This window comes from Zingiber officinale, chromosome 7B (assembly GCF_018446385.1).
Source record: "Zingiber officinale cultivar Zhangliang chromosome 7B, Zo_v1.1, whole genome shotgun sequence".
NCBI classification, from domain to species: domain Eukaryota; kingdom Viridiplantae; phylum Streptophyta; class Magnoliopsida; order Zingiberales; family Zingiberaceae; genus Zingiber; species Zingiber officinale.
In genome coordinates, this window is record NC_055999.1 from 7,409,237 (window position 1) to 7,434,679 (window position 25,443).

The window sequence follows — 25,443 nt, forward strand, 5'->3', positions numbered from 1 at the left end:
TTTCCAAAATGGGTCCCATCACTTTATTTGTCGCAACAGGATATCAGAACTACAAACGAAATAAATTCTAGAAACTAAATACAATATACAAGCCAAGCTACCGATTTGGCGCGAATCAACCAACTGGGTCGAATACATCAGCAAGATCATAAACGCCCAAGATACAAGTAAACCTGGCAGTATTGATCAGTAATTTGGAAAAGACAGATGAATGATGAAATAGCACAAACCCCAATGGAATTTTGTACTGGCTGGGAGACAGCAGGTAATCTTTCTTTCTGTTCAGGGAGGATCCACCAGTCTTCAAGCGGCAAAATAGATGAAGACACTCTCCAAAAGGCAATCACAAGACGAATCCCCGATATCTAATTAGAATCAGAGTCTATTGGCATGTACAACAATCGAGCCCTAGCAGACCGGGGCTGCTTTGGATGTGAGAAAGGATTGCAAAATCTTTCTAAATTTGATTTGCTGGCTCCATTTCCACTACTCATGCCCAACAATAAAGCTGCTGCACCGTAAGATGAAACAAGATGGCAACGACAGGTAAAACACTGATAATTCAAATAAAAGTAAATTGGGTAACAAGTTGTAGATGGAAACAATAACAAGTGCAGAAATAAAAGCAAAACCATAAACATATTGAAGCTAAGAGCAAGGTGAAGTAGAGGGCAGCAAAATAAAAGAGGACAAAGCCAGAATGAGAATGCTTATAAAATAATCGTATATATGCACCTTAAAAATTTATGTACAGCTGTGTTATATAAAATAGAAGAATCAGGTCTCTCAGCCATGTTAAGTGGCCTATGGTGAGTGTCAAGCACGGATATGGTTCTAGGTAATCTCGCACTGTGAGTACTGGGATACAGGAAGAGCCCAAGAAGCATAACATTTCACTGTATAGAAAACACATAAAACAGGGCCCTACTTGTATGAGTAGCATAGCTTTATGGGGGTATAAACAAAATAAGTGCCCAAAACAATATAGCTTCAAATTTAATTAAACATCTGAGATCTGACATTTACCGGGATAGAAGAACACATAAAATATGCACCTAGTTTTGTAACAACTAGCATATACAACAGTGTGCCTGATCAAGTCAGGTAGTAATTCAAATTTACTGAAAAGCAGAGACATTTCTTGTTACTATAAATGTTTACATATGACCTAGGTTATGTACTTCCTGTATCACAAAGGCAATGCAAAGCATGAATTAAGAAGTTGAACCTTCGACAACTAGAAGTCTACAACATATAGAAAAGATAGATTTGATGTTAAAACTTGTTTTGATTAGATCGTGTTCTAGAAAGATTGAAGCACACAATATAGAAGCAGTGCAACCATTTTTTGGGTAGGTACAAACCTGTTTCTTCTAATGGTTCAATTCTTTTATCCCTTGATGAAGACTGCTGCTTTGGCCTTGACCTATTAACAGAAGCAGATTCATTTCTACCTCCAGCGGCAAGTGTAAGTGATATCCAGTCATCAGAAGCTGCCCCATTTGGCACTTCTAGGTGCTCACTCGTGCTACACTGCAGAGGAGCTGAAGTTGGTTCGGTGGGTAGAAAAATTTGCAGAGAAGGGTCATTGCTGGGAAATGCCAGAGGATTATCGATCAAGTTTCCATGGACCTCAGAATGTGAATGACAAGCAGGATAGTCTATGGTTTCTGAAGCACCCCCCAAACTACCATTGGATGCTAAATTATACCCATGAACTGATGTACAGTCAAGGGTATTATGTGCACCGACTAAAGGATCTTGTACTTCACTGTTCATTTCAAATAGTTGGAAGCCAGAACTCGTCTGAGGGCATGTTTGCATTGACCAAATGGGTATGCCAAAATCATCAGAACTGTTTTCAAATAAACCAAGACCAGAACTCCCAATAGTTGTCAGGCCGGTGTCTTCAGTGTATCTTTCTGAAACACCAGTATTGACTGAAAAAGGAATTTCACTATCAACAGTAGGACGAGAATCATAAGTAGCTTTAGGGGAAATTAAATTAGGTCTGTCATCATAATCATCAGAGTCGCTAAGAATGATAATATCCGTGTTCTTTGATGATGCAGGAGCGCCTCCACTGTCAATATTGTATGTTGGATCAAAGTCAAGATTTGGATAATCAAGATCATGGCCATCATTCAAAGAAAACTCATAATTCTGAAGAGTATCTTGATTGTCACTTTGGCCTTCCACATCTACATAACTACCAGCTGGACTACTGCTCAAAGGGATTATTGAACTGTGATCTTCATGTTCAGTGAAAACATGACTAGGAGAGGACAGAGGCTTCTTACTGACCTCCCAAACTCCCTCTCGATTTCGCTTTAACCTCAAACTTGTATGCCCTTTGGGAGTATCTTCCATAACAGGTTTCATATCCCCCAAATCAGCCGTAACCTCTGTGTATGTATCAACGGGTATGGAACTATCAGGCAGATGCCACTTGGAAAGATTGGTACATACACCCTCATTCTTAACACGCCAGGAACCATCAGGTTTAACATCAATCTCAGTTACATCTTCACCACAATTTTGCAACTGTATCAAAAGGGAAAAATCAATAAAAATAGATCAAATAAACAAACTATAAGTTAATTGAAAAAAAAAACACCGACCAAGGATGTAATGCGATTGAAATAGGGATCAACAATGATACTCTCAAGGGAATAATTCTGGAGACATATTGGACATTGCCACTGCATCAAAAAAATAATAAGAACTTGATATGAAGTTAGATGATTAACATGTAAAGACAAGCATGTACAACAAAAACCTTCCGAGAGCGTTGATTAAGTTCCACAAAAGCCTCTAAGTCAAAACATCCCATGTGCATACAAGGCTTAAACCTGCCTGCTGTCCTTATCCGAGATCCACTCATCTGTCGAAAAAGGTAATTAACAATTAAAGGAAGTCCTTCCGCAAATTGATGGTTTCAAAAATATGCCTGCATAGTGGGTGTGATACAACCAGGATTCCCTTGGTCAGGAATGGACCAGATAGTAAAAAATGAGCATAGCTATGAGTGGTTACAATTGAAATGGCTAGGCATAGAACCCTTTATAGAAATTTTGGTTGATGTTTGTCACAGTATACAATGAAAATTCAGTACACCATTTTCACCTACAAATTCAACCAATATATTTAAGTTTTTGGAAGTTGAACAATTTCATTTTCATCTTAACCATGATAATGGTAGAATTTAAAAACAAAGTAACCATATCATAGTTGATCATAATGCACAAGATTAAGCCAGCTAATGACATCATATGAGTGATAAACTGGCGTGAAATTAGAATCCCTGAAATCATGCATACAGAGAGTCAAAAATAATGCTCAATCATCTTCAAAAAATGACTAAAAAAGATCAAGGATCATCTAAAGTTACAATAGTTTGTTCCAAAAGAGGACACTTATAATTATGTAACATCCAAGAGATGTAATGAAGACATCCTTAGTCAAATAAATTAGATAGACAGGCGTCCTTAGCGGTGTCAATGGGCTGGCACAACTTAGGCATCCGTAACATATTAGTATCGTTATTAATATTAGTTATTTACATGAATAATTATATGTTAATCTATCACTGTTCTCATACAGTCCTTGTCACCATGATCTCTACCTAATATTCAAAATACACCAAGCTTAGGAAACTCTGGTAGCCCAAAGAATTGAATATACTGTTGCTCCTCCCTCTAACATGATCTCCGCATATCAACTGAGGGGGCGTTTGGTATGAGCATGGGAATGGGAATCGGAATGGGAATCATTATATTGTGGAATGGGAATGGGTATGAGCATGGATATCACTCTTAAAAGCAATGTTTGGTTAGTTGCATACTTTCTATCGGAATAAATCAATATTTCCTTTTTTACCCTTAAAGGAAAATAAGAGAAAAAAATTAGATGTGAGAGAAAGATGAATGTGAGAGAAAAATATGATGAAAGAGAATGATGAGAGAGAAAGTATGATGAGAGAGGAAATGTGATGAGAAAGAATGAAGAGAGAGAAAGTGTGATGAGAGAAAATGAGAAAAGAGAGTGTGATAAAAGAGAGCATGATGAGAGATAAAATATGATGTGAGAGAAATTATGATGGGAGAGGATGAAGAGATAGAAAATGTAATGAGAAAAAATGAGGGGAGAGAGAGTGTGTGATGAGAGAGATTGAGGAGAGAGAAAGTATGATGAGAGAGAAAGTGTGATGAGAAAAAAAAGAGAACAGTGAGTGTGATGAGAGAGAAAGTATGATGAGAGAGAAAGTGTGTTGAGGAAAAAAAAAAAGAGGGAGTGTGACAAGAGAGATTGAGAAGAGAGAAAGTGTGATGAGAGCGAAAGTGTGATGAGAAAAAAAAAGAGAAAAGAGAGTGTAATGGGAGATTGAGGAGAGAGAAAGTATGATGAGAGAGAAAGTATGATAAAAAAAAAAGAAGGAAGAGAGTGTGATGGAAGAGATTGAGGAGAGAGAAAGTATGATGAGAGAGAAAGTGTGTTGAGGAAAAAAAAGAGGGAGTGTGACAAGAGAGATTGAGGAGAGAGAAAGTGTGATGAGAGCGAAAGTGTGATGAGAAAAAAAAAGAGAAAAGAGAGTGTGATGGGAGATTGAGGAGAGAGAAAGTATGATGAGAGAGAAAGTATGATGAAAAAAAGAAGGAAGAGAGTGTGATGGAATTGATTGAGGAGAGAGAAAGTATGATGAGAGAGAAAGTATAATGAGAAAAAAGAGTAAAGAGAGTGTGATAGGAGAGAGAAAGTGTGTGATAAAATGATGAGAGAGAAAATATGATGAGAGAGAACAAAGAGAGAGAAGTGATATGAAGAAAAAATAAATAAATAAATTTTGATATTTGATATTAAGGGAGAAAATTTTAGTTTTAGGTCAAGGGTATTTTTAGAATAAGAGAATATTTTGATTGATGAAAATAGGGTAATGACTCATTGAAGGGGAGGTACATGGGAATGAGTTATTACCCAATTTCAAGGATTCATTCCCTTATTTCTATTCCTATTCCTATAATCCAAACATTAACAATGATAATCAATGATTCCTATTCCCATTCCCCACTCCTATTCCCCTAAACCAAACGCCCCCTGAGATTATATCCATCTCCACATTTGGTCATGTGTCCGCACAAGATGATTTGTTGTTGACCTGGGTTTATCTTCTTTTTAGGATTCAACTTCTTCTCCTTCCACATTTCCTTTCCCAACCTGGACTAAGACTCTACCCCATTGAAGAGTTGTTTAGAATCATCCAATCAAGTGAGGTTTTGTAAATATTGGTCAATTGTTTAGAAAACAATCATTAATTCTTCCAAATCATGCTTGATTTAGTCGATTTTGATTGATGTGGTGAGCTTTTAGCCGTTTGCTTTATTGATTTAGTAGAACAGAAGGGATTCTGGAGTGCCTAATTTCTCATCATTTGTCGATTTTGATCCATCTTGTTGATTTGTATCCGAATTGACCATGATTGCTAACCATGCCTCATATGTACATTGAACAGGCAGTCCTATGCTGAAGCAATCTCCCAGATCATGGTAAACTAAATTTAGTACTGCTGTTTTCAGTTTGGTATATCAAAAGGGTATCAAAGCATTATGTCGCAAATCACATCTGGATTTGGGCAAGGGATTTAGATAGATAATATTATAATTACATGTGATGACATTAGAAGAAAATGTGTGGGATATGTGCATTGAGGAATTCTATGGGCATTAAAGCAGTTCAATCAGGATATATCTATATTTTTTAGAAAAAGTATTGCTTGATATGCTTGAAAAGGATGTTATGATAAGTCCCAAACATGCCAACACTTTTATGGATTCAAAAGTTGAGTTAATATAAAGATAGGGATCATTATCTTACTCAAATTTATCAAAACGTAGGTGGTAAATAGAATTAACTTGGGATACTAGAAATCTACCATGTTATTGTGCTCTAGGACGAAATCCAATATCATGAAAAAGTATAAAAGCATAATAAAATATCAAAAATACATGATATAGTAGCCCTCACTACATTTAATTGTATTTGGCTAAACCAAATAGAAGTCAAGCAATAATCTTACTAAACCAATGAAGCTATATCATGGTAATAAAGTTATGCATGTGGTCTCTAAACCAATGTTTCAAGAGAGGAAAAAACACGCCAATAGATTGTCATTCAATTAAAAAGCAATCTAAGGTGATGATTAACTCATTTGATAATTCCAATAAAAACTTGGAATATTTATTGACTCTTTGAGAGGTCCTAGAAGAATTGAATATATATATGCAATAGGTGGAGATTCAGAAAGCTTGACGAATAGTGTTGAAAACCTACTTGTAAACTGTAATTATATTTATATACAAGTAGAGGGGCGTATGAGGGTTTTGATTTTGATTCTTGGCCATTGGCTGATTCCAAAAATTAAATTATTGCCCAAGGAAACCACCAAACAAGATAGTAGCTCAATTGGTGTTATTTAAATAATATTGCATAATATGAACATTTATAGTCTAAGATAGATCTTCCACATACAGGACAACGGAGATTGACTGTAACACAATCATCAACCACTTCTATGTCACTATCATCAGCATCATCGGTAGCAGCTCCACCACTAATGCAACGACAGACACGGGCAAGTGCAGTTTCAAAGCTTTCACCATCTTCCTCCTTGGGAACCAAACTAAGAACCTGAAAAGTATGAGAAACCTTATAAAAGGAAACAGCAGGTTCCAAATAGCAAACAAGCTAACAAGAAAGAAGACTACAAGACATGAAAAAATAAGAGATAATGGTAAGTTGGTAACATTGTGAAAATTCAGAAAAGGTGGGGAAATGGAAATAAAAACTAAAGATGGGGGCCTGTTTATACCATAAATTTCTCTATACTTCCTGTTCAACTGGAAAGAATTGGTGAGAAGTTGTTCAATTGAAATTTAAACAGGCCCTTCCAGTTTCCATCTTAGAAATGCCAATAATAATTCTCTGTTGAGTATTCAATTTTGGTGAGATGTTGAAAAGGTCGTGTTAATCTCATTAGGTTATTATCCCAATCATGCAATATCCTTTTTAGGGTGTGTCCATTTGGTTCAAAGCAAATTAAACCAACGCAAAAGGATCCAACATGTAGTAGTAAATGTTTTACAAATTGAACACAACCAAATTACCATAAAAATGAACTGAACAAAATGTCCCTAAGGATGCGTTATCCTACAAGGGAAGAAAGTCTAGAAGGAAATAAGGTGACAGAAACATTTTCCACTTACACTGTTCCTCTCTTTCCATTACATTACCTCCATCCAATTTAATCAGGAATCCCCCTCTCGCATGGAATGGAGTTCAAATATGAGCTTAAAATGATTTTAAAAATCATTTAAAATCTACTTCTAGTTTATGTTTTTCCTTTTTTAATCTTTAATGAAAGAATTTTAAAATTTTTCCATCCCCCTTTCTTTCCATCAAAGGAAAAAATTGAATGGAAAATATTTCACAATCCTTTTTCTGTGTTTTTTTTTCTCTACCGTTTTCTTCCCCTAGCCATTTCCTTGCTTGGTAGGAAATTAGAGGGTTTAGTTTGGATCAGCTAAATGTGCATTGAGTATATATGGTTCTTATTTAAAATAGTTAGCTACTTCTCGAATAGTTAGACTCTTCAATTGGTACAGTTTGAAATTAAGAAAACTGAAAAAAAAAAAAAAAAAAAAAAAAAAAAAAAAAGACAGCCCGATGCACGAAGCTCCCGCCATATGGGATCCCGGGGAAGAATTCATTGTACGCAGTCTTACCCTGCTTTTTTGCAAGAGACTGTTACCAAGATTCGAACCCGCGACCTTTAGGTCACAAAGCAACAACTTCACCGTTGCGCCAAAGCTCCCCTTCGAAATTAAGAAAACTGAACATAAACATAAATTTGAATGAATGTTTGGCTATATTCGGTTCCAATTTTTTGGTTTATACCAAATAAGATTTACCCAACTAAAACAAATCAAGCTAAAATACCAACCAAACCAAATTGAACCAAACCAATTCATATTAGATTTGATTGCAAATTGAACCAAATTTAAACTTTTTTTTTAGGCGTTGGACCAAAACCGAATCTTTGACTTCAGTTAAGAACATATATTGTAATACTTACTTTAACTATTAGTAATTTCAGAATAAAAAGCTAATTATAAATTCACAAGTAATTAATATTTACTTTAGCTACTGTATGACAATTTGGTGAAGGGGAGCCTTGGCACAACGGTAAAGTTGTTGCCATGTGACCAAAAGGTCACGGGTTCGAATCCTGGAAACAGCCTCTTGCAAAAAGTAGGATAAGGCTGCGTACAATGGATCCTTCCTCGGGACCCCGCATGGCGGGAGCTTCGTGCACCGGGCTGCCCTTTTTTTTTTTTTTTTACTGTATGACAATTTGGTATGTTTGAAATTAAACAAAAACATAACCAAACAAAAAATGTATATAAAATTTAAATGCATCAACATGCTTCTTTTTCTTATCCTGATCAAGTTTTCTTGCAAATAAGAAAATTTTCTTTCTCAATTTCATTGCAAAAAGATACACATTTCTGGAGAACTTAACAGATCCTCAGTTTCCTCAAGACAGGTTATTTTCTAAGCTTAACTACGTGATAATGTGTCCATAATAATATGATAACAGATGGGTGCCTGACATAACTATTTAACGAAGAATATGTTAATCCTTGCATATTAATAAGATAAGTGTGTATGATACAATAATTAATTTTTTAAATACCCAAAGGGCTAGACCAGTAACAAATTCATGCAACACCATTAGAGCCATTTATAAGATGTAAGACAAACTTGAGCAAATACCTGATGCACTGACCTCCTCCTTACAAGTCTGATTCCAAAGCAGAATACTCGAGTATCACGCCATGATAAATTAATTTTGTTGATTCCTTCCTTGCAGAATGTATTGATCTGAAAAGACCAAATAAACCAACTGAAGGAATAATTATACAGGAAACCAAAAATGCTTAAGATAAGCAATTCAAAGAATTAGCTCACATATTACAACATTAAGCTATGAGATGTATGCTGAAAGAAGTTTACCAGTCATAAGATGCCTAGTCTAGGTATATCTCTTACTTCTGATGTGATTTTCATGCACGTGCTTGTGGATATAGGGGTATCAATTATGAGAAAGCCTGGCATGTGTTCATCACACTTATACAGTTCCAAAGAACAATATTAAGTGCAAACAAAGAGTAAATTGCTATAACAAGTGGTTTAACTTTGATAAGTATACTTTCTTCAATGCCTGTGCGCACTTCTACAAGCAAATGGCACATAAAAGAAATTCACATGGGTTTAGCTCATTCTTAAAATTAGTGAAACTTGAATTAATAATCAAACTAGTGTGATGGCTAGGTCTTCGACGACCTATGTAAAACAAGAGTATAATGCAACTGCACTTTCCGATTAAATCTCATTTATACCACTACAAGTGATAGTTCCAACTTCCAAGAGCAAAAAGCTGGTTCAAAAGATGCATGTATAACATAGCACAGGCAGCAAATAATTGATTTACAAGGCATAAATTCAGACCATCCACGGGATGATTGATCAAAGTTTGCTACTGTTGTAATACACTTCAAATGGTAATAATGTGCATCAAGGAATGAAAGGACTGACCAGTGGACCATCATCCCGACCATTGATACCCAACAACTGAGACCCTGGTCTGGTTACCACCCGGACGGCAACCCCTGTGGAAAATGGAAGCATCAGCGTACATATAGCCAAAATAGTCAAGCATGTCAAATTTGCTCTTGGTATAATGCCAACATATCATCACAAAAATAATTTATTCAATCTGCAGTGAGCAGAGCACTAGATATTAGCCACTGGTTATCCCTAATTCAGTATCCATCAATGCAAATCTTAAACACATGAAAAAATGGGAAAAGTTTAGATTATGAATACAAAGCAAAACACAATAAACAAACTCAACAAATTGACATTAATGCTAGACAAGAAATGCTAAACATTATCAAAAGATCAGCAAAAGATCAGAATGTATGTACCATTGACTTGCAATTCTGCATACTGTGGCCAGTGCATTCTGAATGGAACCTTGTCATTGAGTAGTAGACACCAAACCTGCACAATATACACAAACAAACTGATCCATTGTGATCCTCTTTTTTCTTAATATCATACACCAGCAGCAATAGAAGTGTTGATGATGAGCCAATAGTGGAGGCAGATAAATGTTAGTAATAGAAATATTGGCAGAGCAGTGATAGGTAAAAGTGGAAGAAACAATACTGGTACTAAGTGTAAAGTAGCAATCTGTACTGAGTTTCAATCTTTGTTTGGAATGATAATATTTAGGTTCCATGCCATAGACACATGGCATGCTTAAAAGCATTTCAATATCAACTCAAATGAGTTTTAATCTTATAATATTCTTCCACTTACCTTAGTTTCATACAAATATAAACCTATAGCAATTATAAAGTCAATTGAATTAAAATTTTAGAGTAGAAGTTCCAAAACTATTACATACCTCCCGACTAATAATTATACCATGCTAATACCGATATGAGTGTTGCATGGGATGAAACCATTGGTTGTTATAGCATCTAAGTAATCTCTTAATTTTTCAAAATTTATGATAGATAATGCTCCCAGACATCTAATACTACTGTTGTCTCCAAATCTATAAACATATCTTAGTTAACCACTAAGTTAGACATGACCGGCCATCACATGGTATAGGATACATTTCAATATCAGCCAGTTTTGTGTGGACACATATCTGCACATGACGAATTCCATGGCCAACCCCAAGCCCGGATAAAGAAGGAGAGTTGTGTTAGGTTGCGAGCCAACGTTAAACTAAAGCAAATATTCAATGAGTGGATCCATTAAACAAATCCCAGTACCCTTGAGACAATGTTGTATCCCATTCAATAGTGTTTGGTTGGGTCAGCAAGCTTTAATTATGAAGATAAAAAATAATGAATGCCAATTGGTGTGGTTGGTAAAGTTACAAATATTACAAAATTAATGAATACAAAATAAAGTCATAAGTTCATGTTGAAGAGAGTGATGAAAATGCCAGCCAGAAATGAATTGATTAGGATTAAAATGGAGGTTAGTACTTGATACAACTAGAGAAACTAAAATAGATATCTTGTGCCAGTAGGCCCAAGTATAAGGTGGTTGTCACAATGGACGTCTTAGTTATATCATCATATGAAAGAAGTTACACATATCTCGTACACCACTACCAGAAAATTTGAGTAAAGATCAAGCATTTTCAAATGATCACTGTATTACTGATATGGTCTACCCTACTAATTAAAATATAGACTAACCTCACAGCCATATGCAGTAAAATAAAATGTTCTTGTATTCTTATGTCTGACCTTATTTGGACCACCTTGTCACACTAATTGAAAATCTCATAACAAAAAAGAAAGTCCAGAAGCCAACCTGGAGATCATCACATTCATTCCTCTGTGTCATTTCTCTATTTATTCTTGAAAATTGAAAAGTTCTTTCAATGCTCTGTAATGTGACTGTGCTGAAAATTTAGAAGAAACACAAAAAAAAAGAGAAGGGTGGGTATGATATAAACAAGCATAAATGTTAACAAGCATAAACAAGACAACCGTACCACCAAGTATGTAGAACTTCATAGGGATAATAATTAAAATTTAGGTCTCCTCTGCTCTAATAAATAAGTATAAAATCACTTGTAATTGTTTATTGTTCCCTTGGTCTTTGGCTTCATTTGGTATAATTGTATAAAGATCCGAGGAACGTTTGCAAGGAAAACTACGGCTGAGATTATTATTCCAGGTAACTAAGAAAAACATATTTGAATGATTAAGTTTAAACACTATTTCAAATTCTCAACAATATTTATTCATATGTAATTATCATGAGGAGGTGCTAATTCATATTTAGTGTCTGGATGGTTAAGCAGGCATTTAAATTTGTTGGGATTTGCCCATGTGAGTTCGAACCCTGCTATTGATGCCAGATGGATTAATTTTAGAGCTCAAAGACGATGACACCAACCACAACTTAATGTCAATATTAATCAGACAAACAAAAATGTAAAAAAACATGAAACTATGGTTATACTTTGTATTACATGCCAGACTCTCTTGCATTACATGCCATAGCGCCATATTATGTATTCAAGCCCAAAACCTTGGACAGATGATTAGATACTTTAATCACCTGTGGTAGCAAGTAAAAGAACCAGCCCCTTTTTTTGTTTGCACATATTTGTAGAGTTTTTGCATCTGATTACTAGAAAGAGTAAATCACCCAAGTTGGTACCAATAATGGAAACACATTATCAGATACAAGGAGAATGAACATTGCTCACTTATTACTAAAAGTAATTGACAAAAAGGTACAACTATGTTGTTAATAACTTAATTGAAGAATTTACATAGGATCGTTTGGTTTGTGGATTTAAATTCCCATGACTTGGGAATTGATGGGATCTTGAGAAACCCATGTTTGGTGCTCTATGGTTTTCAATTCTCAAGAAATATCCAATTCCCATGCCAAGACTATGAGTTTCTGAAGAATCCTATAGAATGAGATTTTATCATTGTTGTCTTCTTTATGTGAGGTTTGATAATGTTCACAATAAATAACTATATTTTCCCCTTAGTGATCTCTCATTTTAATACCGCATGCTTACCTCTGACCATTGCAAGCAGATTGTTTCTCTATCTTATTCAACAAACAAGAATAATTTTGCAAAACCAGAATAATTTCAGTATCTTTAGGTAAATTAGAGTACAATTTGTGAAATTTGCATGGGTTTTCTCAAAGAAAAGGAAGGAACATTTAGGCTTTCCCATTAAATAAGTCATTAACTGATAAGTTTTGGCATTTTTCATTGGCTTCCAATGCTTTATTTACTTCTCATAATTTAAATAAGATCTTTGTGATCATCTCATTTTAATTTACGAAGACCTCAACACATTGGAACTAGACTTTGAAGTAACCAGGTCATTGAGGCAAGTCAACTAGATATATGTGGCATAAACAAATTTATAAAGATGTATATCAGTGGTATTTGACTTTCCATCCCTCAACTTCAGAATCCAGAGAATGGAACATCTTGGCACAAAAAAACAGGAGACCAGTACCACGAAAAATTAAATCATCTTATTACTTAAGAAATGATTTTGTCAAGTAATCGTACACTGCTACTTTGATATTGAACTCGAAGGACAAGCATTCATGATCTATCAGCAAGTCAACTGTTATATACATGTAACAACATTGGCTTACAAGGGAACTCACCCTTCAGTAGTGACGACGGAAGAAATCAACTTCGTGAGAAGTAGTGGCTGCCCTAATCTTACCCAGAATCTGTATTAGGCAATGCAAAGGGTATCAACATTCTGTAACTTGATCGTATGAAACAACAGGGAATAAGTAAAGCCCCTAGAGAAACAAGATTCATGTAGCCTTCTTGTTGTTTAAACATGTCTGACAATAATAAGGTGAGGCTTATAAAAGCGATGTTAAAAATCATAGTAAATGTAATGTGGGAGAGACATAAATGACATACGGATCAGCCCTATTCATTCTGCATAATTCACAATAAAAACAGGATGGAAGCTCAGGCAGAGCACTCTCCATAGATTTTTCAGGTATAATTACACAGCCTATGTGCTGCCACACTTGACATCGAGGATCCATACACTGCAATGAGAAAAATTAATTGTTAATAGCAACATTTTGCTTTGGTAAGTATCAAGATCTATGCTAAACATTTTACCCAACAACGTGACATTATTTAGAAAACAATCCTTGCTAGGACATATACAGACATACATGTGCATAAATTAAAAAGACCTAATTCACATATGCAATATGTGCTGCCACAACACATTCGGACCAAATATGCAGCCTCATTAGAGATTTTGTGAGCAATGTAGTGCATGTGGGTCAAATGTTGCTATAATCATTCGTTCATTAACCCAAATCAAATAAATATACAGTTCAAGCTACTATTAAGTGTAGGAATGGACTATATTTGATGGAATAGTCAAAGTTAAGAGGACAAATCTTCTAGTTTCTGTAACATATAATGCAAATATGAAGAATGCAAAAAATGGAGGGAAAGATCCATAAAGGCTCTCACTAGAAAATACAAGAATTATAAAGCTAATCTTAGAGGTTTAGAAAAAGAAGAGTTGTTAGATCTAATTAAAAGCTACCGTGTGATCTTGTGGTCACGAGTTCAAGTCGCAAAAATAATCTCTTGCAATGCAAGATAAGAATGCATACAATATACCCAATGTGGTCCAACCCTTCCCCAAAACTCCGCATTAGCGGGAGCTTCATGCCCCTAGCTGCCCCTTTTTCATTTTTTCCTTTCTTTATTTCTCCCCTTGCTACTGTGTGACCTGTCCAAGTGCTACACTTGTTCCCTTTTTCACATGACATGTCCACTTAGTTATGCTAGAATTTTCTTAGAAAGAATGTTGTTTTCGTGAAGTTCTTAGCAAGGAGTTCTTGTCAATTTACAACTTAGGTAAGTTTCCCTCAAGTTTTAAACAATGTCTGCTAATTTCTGGAAGGAGTCCATAAATTGCTAGAATCATGAATCCACATGCTTGCTGCTTTCTAGTGAGTCGTTTAGGGTGTGATTATACAAATATTAATGCAACATATCCCATCAGGATTGCAAAGTTAAAGCATATTTAGGCGAGAGCAATACTAGGATAGAGTGTGATTATACGAGTACTAATGCAGCATATCATCATGGACTTTATGGTCCATGGTTGGACTAATGAGATCCCGAAAGGGACATGATGCAATTTCGGTAGTGGTAAACCGTTAACTAAATTCACACACTTCTTATCCATTTGTGGACCCAACACTTTGGATCGCTTAGCTAAGCTTTATTACTTCTTACCCATTTGTCGACCCAACATCTTGGATTGTTTAGCTAAGCATTATTAGGAGGTTATAAGATTGCACAAAAAGCCATTGAGCATCATATTTAATCACAATCCACATTTTACATTGAAATCTTGACAATTTACAAAAGCCCTTGGGTATTGAGGTGTATTTCAACTTTGCCTTCCACCCTCAAACAAATAGTTGACTAAAGCATATTATTATATCCTAAAGGATCTTTTGCAAGCTTGTGTTCGGAGTGGATTATGGGTCATTTACCATATATATGGTGGATTGTTAGATGTTCACTTGTTATATAAGATGCATCCTTTATTAGGTAGATTGTGGGTCGTATGCCCTTTATATAATATCTATTAATTTTCAAATAAAATAAGATTTTAAAATGTAAGAATATAAAAGAGAAAATATAAGAAATGAAGACAACACCAAAGAGAAATCATGAGAATTATTTGGTGATTATTTTATGCTAAGAGGATATGAAATTACATCGACAAGTTGTATATTCATTGTTTTCCTTTATAAGATTTTATATTATGCACATCCCCTCTTACACTACTTTACCCTTATGTGCTCACACCTTATTTTCCTTTGACCACGGGGCAAAGTTAAGGCAATGTTTCAAGGTTGGATTTTTAGTTGATTAGATTATGCTCAGAGATCTTTGCAACTATGGTGAAAGGTTTCAATCTCATCTTATTTTCTTGCTTCACATAGTGTTTTATGCATTTTATTTCAGTGCATTTATTTGTCAGTATGATCCCAACATTGTATCAAAATAGTTTCTGTAAATTTGATTGGTGGTCATTCTATGATTATGATACAACCGTGATATTACAAATAGGAGTCTATCCCTTTGTTATTCAAGATAAAAAGAATACATACACTTTATTGAATAGTGAGACATATAAATATACAAACTACGGATATATTTTAGGAAACCACAATTAGGATAATTATTAATTAGCCTAATTGACAGATATATATTAACTAATATATACTGATATTATGGTAATTAATATATATCGATATATTATCTAATATATATAGATAATACCCTTATAAAAGGATGGAGCCTTTGAGTCTTGATAGAACTCTCTTGGATCACTTATTTGCACATCAATGTCTCAAGACTTGGATCAGACCAAATGCAAACAACTTTAATCCAATGCCATGGTGATACCGACACATAAATACAATTTGGTAATATTTAAGACTTACCATAAATCAATAGGGCATTGCATGGTAACAGTATGTCAAGGTGCGGCTGGGGTGAAGCTTTGCAAGAGGAAATATGATAATAAGAGAAAGGTAATGAGAGAAAGAGAAAAGACATTGGTGATGTGAAAGATCAGCAGGAAGTGAAAAGAAGAGAAGATGGTGGTGATTTGAATGAGAAGAGGAATAGAATGGAAACATAGCAGCATGAGACTATTCATTATTCTTCAAATTAAAGAATGGCCTTACGAACAAAAACTATCAAAAGTGATTATTACTGCTGAATAGAGTCCTAAAGAAGACTGTGATAGAGATGTAATATAGATGATAAAACCATAACTCATAAGAAAAGCTTTCCTAACAGATCACAGATGATAGAACTTGTTTACAAAATCAATATTTGTTAAACACTGCAGGCTTGATTAGAAATGAAGTTTTAGGAGCCCAATATTTTTATTCCTTAAGAAACCAAAGGATTCTATTTTTCATAATTTGTGTTTACTGTTAAAGTAACGTTTGATATACAATATTACAATGCATTTGGTAAAGTTGGTCATGTAAGGTTCTTTGGGATAGAATTGCTAAGCAGTTATACTATAAATAGTATGTCATGTTAGAAAAGAAACAATGTTGCCTAACAACTTGATCTAAAAGGAATAGAAGACTGGTTTTCCTAATATTTTTTTTATCATGAAAAGATGAATTGATCTACTTATTCATCTTAACACTGACTATTATCTTTTAAGATAATCACTATACGTGTAATTAAACGACATTTTTAATTAAAAAAAATGAGAAAGATAAAAGAATTTGATTTAAACTGCAATAATTTAATTTTCCAGGTTTGATTAGTAACAAGGTCAAATTATAGGGCATTGCTGTTAAGATAGTTTACTACAGAATATAGCAAAAAACAGAATTCATACATAAAAAATTCTTCATTATGATGTCTTTGGAATCCCATGTTTATGTAAAAGTACATTCTTTTTAGATAATTCAAAACTTGGGTTTGAATAAGTCTATTTGACTCCAATGCAAGCAATAACATTCCTGAGAGAATGATTTAATTCTAATCATGTGTCAAAGAACTGCCTGCTAAAAAATTTATGAACTAAAGAACAAGATGCAGCAAAAGATTATTGAACACAAAACATGAAGTTTGGTTACCTGAATTGTCGATTCATTATCCATTGAGTTCCTACAGGGACACTGAACTGAACGATAATCCTCTAGTTCCTCTTTTGGCTTAATCTGATTTAATCCTGTGACATTATTCTTAGACGCTAGGTCCGTTGCACCTGACACTTGCATTTTTCTGCCAGATACACAGAAATGTGAAGTTTTTACACTTTTAATGAAAGATATTTATTTTTCTTCACAATTATTCCATTAGCAAGTTGATAATGCCATGTTGCATCCCATTGTATAATATATCGAACCAAAAATATGAAAGGCAGCATAAATAAGGCCTAGGTTGTTTTCACCTGTAGGTATCATCAATTATTTTAGCCACTTCCTCATTGCCCAAAGAAATTCTCCTTCCCCAGATCTGTGGCTTGGGAACTAGAAAATGGTAGCATTTGGGGGCAAAGAACTAGTGTAAGTGAAAGAAGGCATCACAAGAGGAACAGGAAAGGATCATAAAAATACAAAAGAAACATAAAAGGCATTGTTTTCAAATCATTTTGTACATTATATAGGTTTGTAATACATCTTGGAAACAGTTTCCAAAAATGTGAAAATGTTTTTATGCAAGTATCTGGAAGTTCATATATTGTAATTCCTATTTCAAGGACCAATAGTGATAAAGACTCAATTTTCCAACAATTAGCAGAAGAGAATGAGAAACAAGCTTATTACATAGCAACTATAAGCACAGAAATGTTCATGAAAATGCCAAGTAATAAACCACAACATTGTGGTAAATACATAAAATGCATCACATTTACCAATAGGATACATGAACATTAGCTATAGCTATATCAAATATAATTTTATAAGAAAATATGTGTTCATATTATTTAAATTAACAAAGAGTTATATATAACTGTTGCAATATATTACAAATGAAAATAAGAATTGAGTAATTGGTAAAAAAATTATTCCAATAAATGAAAATTTTATCCATTCAAAAAATGATAGATAAAAAAAATAACAAATAAAAAAAACCACAACAATATTAATCTATTGCTTAAAGTGTATTAATCACATTAATTAAAGATACATAATGACAATCATTAATTACACAAGGATAAATCTTTAAATAAATTAAGAAAGCATAGACTGAATAGTGAATCCATTTGCTTATAATAACATAATCAAAGTAGTAAATAGAAAATTAGCTAATTCAATTATGAAAAATGATTCAATATTCTTCTAGATTAGTTATAACTGCAATTAATTTCAAGGGTGGAGCCCGTCAATTGAAAGCAGTGTTAATTGATCCCACAATTTCTCAACCCCAATAGTATCATGAGCCTCATGTAGAAAATAAAACATTGAAACAGATATGTATACTTGGCATCACTACAAAGTTAGAATATGTAACCCAACACCATTTAAATTTGAGCAAAAATCAAAATGGTGCTCCTTTTTATTGGAATCGTTGAAGGGGTGCCCCTTTTTGATTACTATGTCAATACATGTTTTGTTTTCGAAATTAATTTTTGGCGTTGTTATAGCAGCTACAGGTTTGTAGCTGCTACAACATACACTTTAACTTCAACTCTGATCAACACTAATAAATTGTGTTGTAGCAACTACAACTCATAGTTGCTACAATATGAGCACTTCATCTCTTGTCAACATTGTTCAACATTATGTTATAACAACACTTCGACTCTGATCCACACTAATAATATTGTGTTGTAGCAACTACAATTCATAATTTTTGTAATCTGAACGTTTTATCTCTGGTCAATACTGGTCAACCCAGATTAACATCATCTTATAAAAACTATGAATCATAGCTACTAAACATAGATAATTTATTTCGGGTCAATACCAGTATGCATTATGTTGTAGTAGTTACAGGATCATATCTATTACAACTGTAGCAAATCATAGTTGCTATAATTGTGAAGTAGCAAAAAAGAAGAGTAGTTTCAGAAAGTAAAATGTGCGGTAGATATGGCATGCTCTTTTGATAATAAATGAAAAAGGGACATCCTTTTCACGATTCCAATACAAAGAGACATCCTTTTTGTTGGGGTTGCAAGGTTGCAAACATAGTCCCACATTGAAAACACATGGGAAAGATCATGAGTTTATAAGAAATAATATCTCCATTGGCATGAAGCTTTTTGGGTAGAGCCCAAAAACAAAACCATAAGGACTTAGGCCTAAAGTGGACAATATCATATCATTGTAGAGATATCTAAATTCTTTTCGATCCTACACTTTTGATTTTTGCTCTTTAAATTTTGATCCGCCCGTTACATAATCAATTATTTTTGTGATAAAAATGTTGGTAAAGGAGCATATAAGCTTACCTAGAGATTTATTGTATTAGTAATTTAGTATTTATAAGCTTATAATCTTTTTATAGAATTATATGATTTTCTTACACTTTGATGAGTCATGATATTGCAATACTACTACCTTAATGAATTGATTTAGTAATTTTAATGTATAAATAAATTGTAATTGGTTGGTTTTCATTGAGTATAATTTGTATCTAACCAAAGCAAATCTGGCATATATATTTTCTTGTTTTTCATTAATATTTATAATTGAATTTAAGACTTGAGCTGATTGCCTTGGAGAAGAAAGATATGCCATGAACAAGAATTGCAATGGCAAATTACTCTGTCCTGGATATAAGACCACACTCGTCCAATCCAAATTTTGTAGTATGGAGAAAAGAGAGAAATCAATACTTGCTATTAATACTGAGGAAATATGAGCCCCTGGTTGAAATCAGGAGCATGATGTGATTAAGGTTTGAAGTTTTGGAGGTAGAGGATAGGAGAAACAGTCACACATGTGAATTTCGTCTCTGCTGTTTGAGGGAGACGAAAGAGTGTGGACGTCACAGAGTACCCCCATCAAAATTAGTTGTATTTGTTCACCACAGAAGTTTATTGTACTTGATTAGTTGATTCAGAAATTTATTATCAAAAAACAAACTAAGAAGAGAAGAAAGTTGATCAGCGCTAATTTATTCTTTTGATTGTTCTTTATTATTATAAATAATTTTAAAAAGAAATTAAATGTGGATCATTTAGTAATGCATATTGAGTAAATCAAACCATGCATGAGTTATCACATGATTGAAACTGTATATATATATATTTCTTTTGATTGTTCTTTATTATTATAAATAATTTTAAAAAGAAATTAAATGTGGATCATTTAGTAATGCATATTGAGTAAATCAAACCATGCATGAGTTATCACATGATTGAAACTGTATATATATATATATATAGTTTTATTTTTTAAAATACATATAACATTATAGTTTTAAAGTCATAGAATTGTGTCTCAAAAATTAGTTATACAATAAAATGACAAAGGGTGAAAAAAAAATTAGCTGAAAAGAAAAGATATAACATCACTATAGGGTGGCAAAAGTTGACATGACCCAACCCATGATTTTTGCAAGTTTGGGCTTGAGCCAAACGCACTGATCATAAACAGGTTGACCTATTTATAGCCCCAAATAAATAGGTTGAATGGTATATAAGCCACCCTTTTATAAATATATAGATTTCTTAATAGTAATCTATATAAGTTATAAATAAGATATGAATATACTAATACAATTGCATATAAATTATATTTTAAGAATTTGTATATTAAAAATGATTAGTATGTTGATTGTATTTAAAGTTTTCTTAGTTTGTTAAGCTGGTCATATCATTCAACCCGTTCACCAAAAATATAAAATCGCCATATTACTTGAGCTAACAGGAAGTCTAACAAAAATAACCCTGCAAAGGTTCAACTGGCCCATGGGCAGAGGAACCAATGCAGAGATTAAAAAGAAAAATGAAAAACTTCTGCACAACAAAATAGAGGTTGAGTCGTTGAGATATATGACAATTAGAGTGTGTTAGAGTTGTCTAATCTATCAGATAAAGGACAGAAATAAGTACCTTGTTCATCAGAAAGCAATAGTAAAATCCTGTCCACAAGATCCTGAATAGCAACAATAGTCAACCAGATTAGAAATGAAACAAAAAAATAATACATAAAAAAAAGAACAAAAGAAAGACTCGATCTAAGAGTTGAGAGGGATACATGATCAAAGAAAACAATTGCAATATATTAGTATGTTGAAAGCGGAGGAAGAAGCATTACATTAAGTTTGGTGATTTAGAGCGACGAAGCAATGAAAGAGATGGCGAGTTCGCTATGCCTTCCCTATTGTCTCATTATAGGGAGAGAGGGGCAACATTCAGATTGCCAATGGACAATTGTTTCCATAGGAAGGAGGTACGTGTAGGTAGAGAGAGAACACATAGATAGGAATGCACTTGTGAGAGTTTAGGGGAAAAAAACTTAACTGCAATGTGCAGAAAAGAGATGAGGAGGATGGGAGGACACATCATATCAAATTCAGGATCACCTTTGAAGATTGAAAAAACCCTTAACATTTAGGTGGCGTTTGGTTAAGAGGTTTGGGAATGAAGGAATGGATTCATTTCCAAACCTTGTGTTTGGTTGATGGGAATGGAATCAAGATTTTGGAATGAAATCCAAAAATTTGGGTATGGATGAAATTCACCCCCTCTCTTGGGTTTTGATGAAATGGGAATACAAATTAAGTTTTGGACGAAAATACCCTTAGTATATTTGTTCAATTTTTCTTTTCATTTCACTCTCTCTCCTTATTCTCTCTCATCATACTTTCTCTCTCCTCATTCTATCATCACATTTTCTCTCTCAACATACTTTCTCTCCTTATTCTCTCTCATCACATATTCTCTACCATTTTCTCTCTGTATTCTCTCTCATCACACACACTCTCTCATATTTTCTCTCTCTTCATTCTCTCCTCATTTTTCATCATACTTTCTCTCTCATCATTCTTTCTCTCTCTTCAATCTCTCTTACCATACTCTCTCTTCGTATTTTATCTCATCACACTCTCTCTCTCTTCATTCTCTTCCATTATACTCTCTCTCCTCATTCTCTCTCATCACACATTTTCTACCATTTTCTCTCTGTATTCTCTCACATCACACACACTCTCTCATTATTTTCACTCTCTTCATTCTCTCCTCATTTTTTCATCATACTTTCTCTCTCCTCAATCTCTCTTACCATACTCTCTCTCTCCATATTTTCCCTCATCATACTTTCTCTCTCTTCATTCTCTTGCATCACACTCTCTCTCCTCATTTTTTCTCATCACACTGTCCCTCTCTTCATTTTTTCCCATCACACTTTCTCTCTCATCACATTTTCTCATCATACTTTCTCTTCTCAATCTCTCATTTTCTCTCATCACACTTTCTCTCTCTTCATTTTTTCCCATCACTCTTTCTCTCTCAACACACTCTCTCTCATCATACTTTTTCTCTTCTCAATCTCTCCTATCACGCTCTCTCTCCTCATTTCCTCTCATCACACTTTCCCTCTCTTCATTTTTTCCCATCACACTTTCTCTCTCATCACACTTTCTCTCTGATCATATGTTTCTCTCACATTCAACTTTATCTTCTATCTAATTTTTTCTCTTATTTTCCTCTAAGGGTAAAAAAGGAAATTTAAGTTCATTCCGATTGAAAATATTCAACTAACCAAACATTATTTTTAGGAATGATACCGAAGGTCATACCCATTCTCATTCCACAATACTATGATACTCATTCCCATTCCGATTCCTAGGAGAGAACCAAACGCCACCTTAGTGAAGGGATTGAAGATAAAAAAAAAAATAACCTTAAAATTTGGCATGATCTTGTACCAAACAAGAGAGATAAATTTGTAGCGTGTTGATAAAAGAGAACAACGACATGATAAAAAGGAATCTGATATACTGTCCAATTACTGACATAGGAAAAAACATATTAATAGCTAAATATCAATATTACCTCTAGCACTAAAGACGCAAGGCATATGACATAAAGGAACCAACGGAATGGAACACATTGATAGTCCTTCTTTCAAAGATTACGAAATAATTAATATCATCTAGAAAGCTAATAGACAAATCTTTCAAAACAGTTATTTGCTTCTATGTGCAGAAAAAATTAATGCTAATAGAAATTTTTTAAAGATAACCAATTTCAGATTGGTTGCCATGACCAGGTCAATGCTAGTACATATATTAAATGTACAGAATAAGAACTTCTGACCTGCTTTTTTCCTTGCTTTGCAAGACCTAGTTGTGTAAGGACATCCTTAAGCTCCTTTATTCTAAAATTTGCCAGCTTATCCTGACACAAGAGAAGAGATAAATTAGCATGTAGAAGACAAGTACCAAGACTCATGAACCCTCCAACACACACTTACCATAAAATGAACTAACAATGACTAATCAAAAAAAAAAAAGATCAGTACATGCATGGATGCAAAAGAAAACTAAAACATAATGAAAAAAAACATTGTAAACAAAAACAACAAAGGCATCAATGTAGGGTTTGATAAGTAGGCAACAAGAAAGAATTAAACTCTTTCAGCAAAGATATAGATTTCATAAAAATTGTAAAAATGCCTACCCCAATGCAAGAATGATTAATTAAAATCTGAGACAAACATATACATATTATGAAACAAATTATGCTGAGAAATGAAATAGAAAAGGCAAAGTGTCTTGACTTAGTAAATGTTAACAAAATGTTAATTGATGGAGGTTCTGGTTTTCATGAAAGAGGTACCCATAAAGCATACACTACAATTTATTTAAAAAATTGGATGTTGCATCAGTCTATGGCCATAATGCATTAATATTTGCATGTAACATCATTTGGTCATAAATCATTTATATTTGCATGATTATGCATTTACATTTCATAAACTCCAATCTTTTGTTTACTGAATTTCTGTTTCTATTATACACCCAACAAAAGTTTGAACAACCAGTAGTGAATACATGGAAACCTCAAAAACTGAATAACTGATGAGCAAGACAACTTCTGCTCCTGCTAGCATCAGCATCCTATCGGCCATATAAATTCAAGAATGTTCATAAAATGAAGCAACTTGCAACTTTACATGTTCAATCACTTTAACATACAGTGTCAAATCAAAAACAAGCGGGGCATAGAGATGATGCCTTTGAACCTTGTGCGATGTTAAGTGCATTAAATAATAGCTATCATATAGAAATGTTATCAAACACAATCTCTAATAACCTGTATACATATATCCAAATCCTTTCGAATCTGACAAACATAACCCAACAAGGAAATAACTAATGTATGCCCAAACCAATTCTTTGAACAAACAATTAAATGATTATACTTACTAATCAAGCTAGTTTCCAAATTAGAGGACATAACTTATCTACACAATACAAAACAAGTTCAAATAACACAAAGTAGTCAAAAGGCCATTCTGCCTAAACCTTGCTCCATTATTTTCAACCACCATAAGATAAAAAATAACACATCTCGACACAATGCTGCAATGAATCGGAAAACAGAAATTCCAACCATAATATAAACACGCATGAATCATCACCAAGCGACGTCAAATACCCTGCAGCTGGCGAGCAAATCCATGGCTATGAGATTCGCCAACGGCGAGAAGCCCTCCGGTGTTAGTAGGAAAGAAAAAATCAGAATTCTCCAAATCGAGGATCAAGGGTTCGGACCACCTCGATCGCACTCGGGACCTGGTCTCAGTCCGGAATATCGATGGCCGTAACTAGAGGTCGGACGGGGAATTCAGCGGGAGGAGAGAGAGGGGCGATCGGTCGGAACCCTAGGCAAGGAAGAGCCCGGGAAGGTCCCCGTGTCCGTCGGCTCGCTCCCAATTCAACTGATCCAGACCCACGACACAAAAACGCACACGCAAACGCAAATCAACGATGCAAGGGATTACGTCAGGAAGCACAGGGTCGACATAACGCTGTTGCGGACCCAACTCTCGGATTTCAATTGGATTTGTTTCCGCGATCAGATCCGCGTCGATTTTGCTTTGCCTCGAGATTGTGGTGGTAAGCGACGGACGAGATCAAAAATTAATATAATCTATTAATATCATCAAAAAATTAATATAATTTATTAATATTTTACTAGAATTATGAATTGTAGATTCCTCTTTGGTTGACGTTCTTAGCAGGAACATACAAATACATTTATAAACAATAATGTTATTCATTTTCTTTGTAAATTTATTTCA

General features: G+C 34.1%; 1 protein-coding gene across 3 annotated transcripts; it reads right to left on the reverse strand.

The window, feature by feature from the left end:
• LOC122005234 (E3 SUMO-protein ligase SIZ1-like) lies at nt 1-25,130 on the reverse strand. 3 transcript variants are annotated; one of them, XM_042560192.1, is made up of 16 exons: nt 24,798-25,130; nt 23,454-23,534; nt 21,246-21,288; nt 17,631-17,709; nt 17,314-17,461; nt 13,574-13,707; nt 13,303-13,371; nt 11,461-11,551; nt 10,044-10,119; nt 9,652-9,725; nt 8,830-8,937; nt 6,526-6,684; nt 2,780-2,884; nt 2,622-2,702; nt 1,365-2,544; nt 1-508 (listed from the first exon to the last, which is right to left on the reverse strand). In XM_042560192.1, exons 1-16 carry the CDS (start codon nt 24,819-24,821, stop codon nt 366-368), a joined length of 2,595 nt encoding a protein of 864 aa, XP_042416126.1. In that variant the 5' UTR covers nt 24,822-25,130; the 3' UTR covers nt 1-365. The 3 variants fall into 3 exon arrangements, with proteins under 3 accessions (XP_042416126.1, XP_042416125.1, XP_042416127.1); XM_042560191.1 differs by having other exon boundaries at nt 1-511; XM_042560193.1 differs by lacking the exon at nt 24,798-25,130 and having other exon boundaries at nt 1-511; nt 17,631-17,740.
• Between the last annotated feature and the right edge of the window lie 313 nt (nt 25,131-25,443).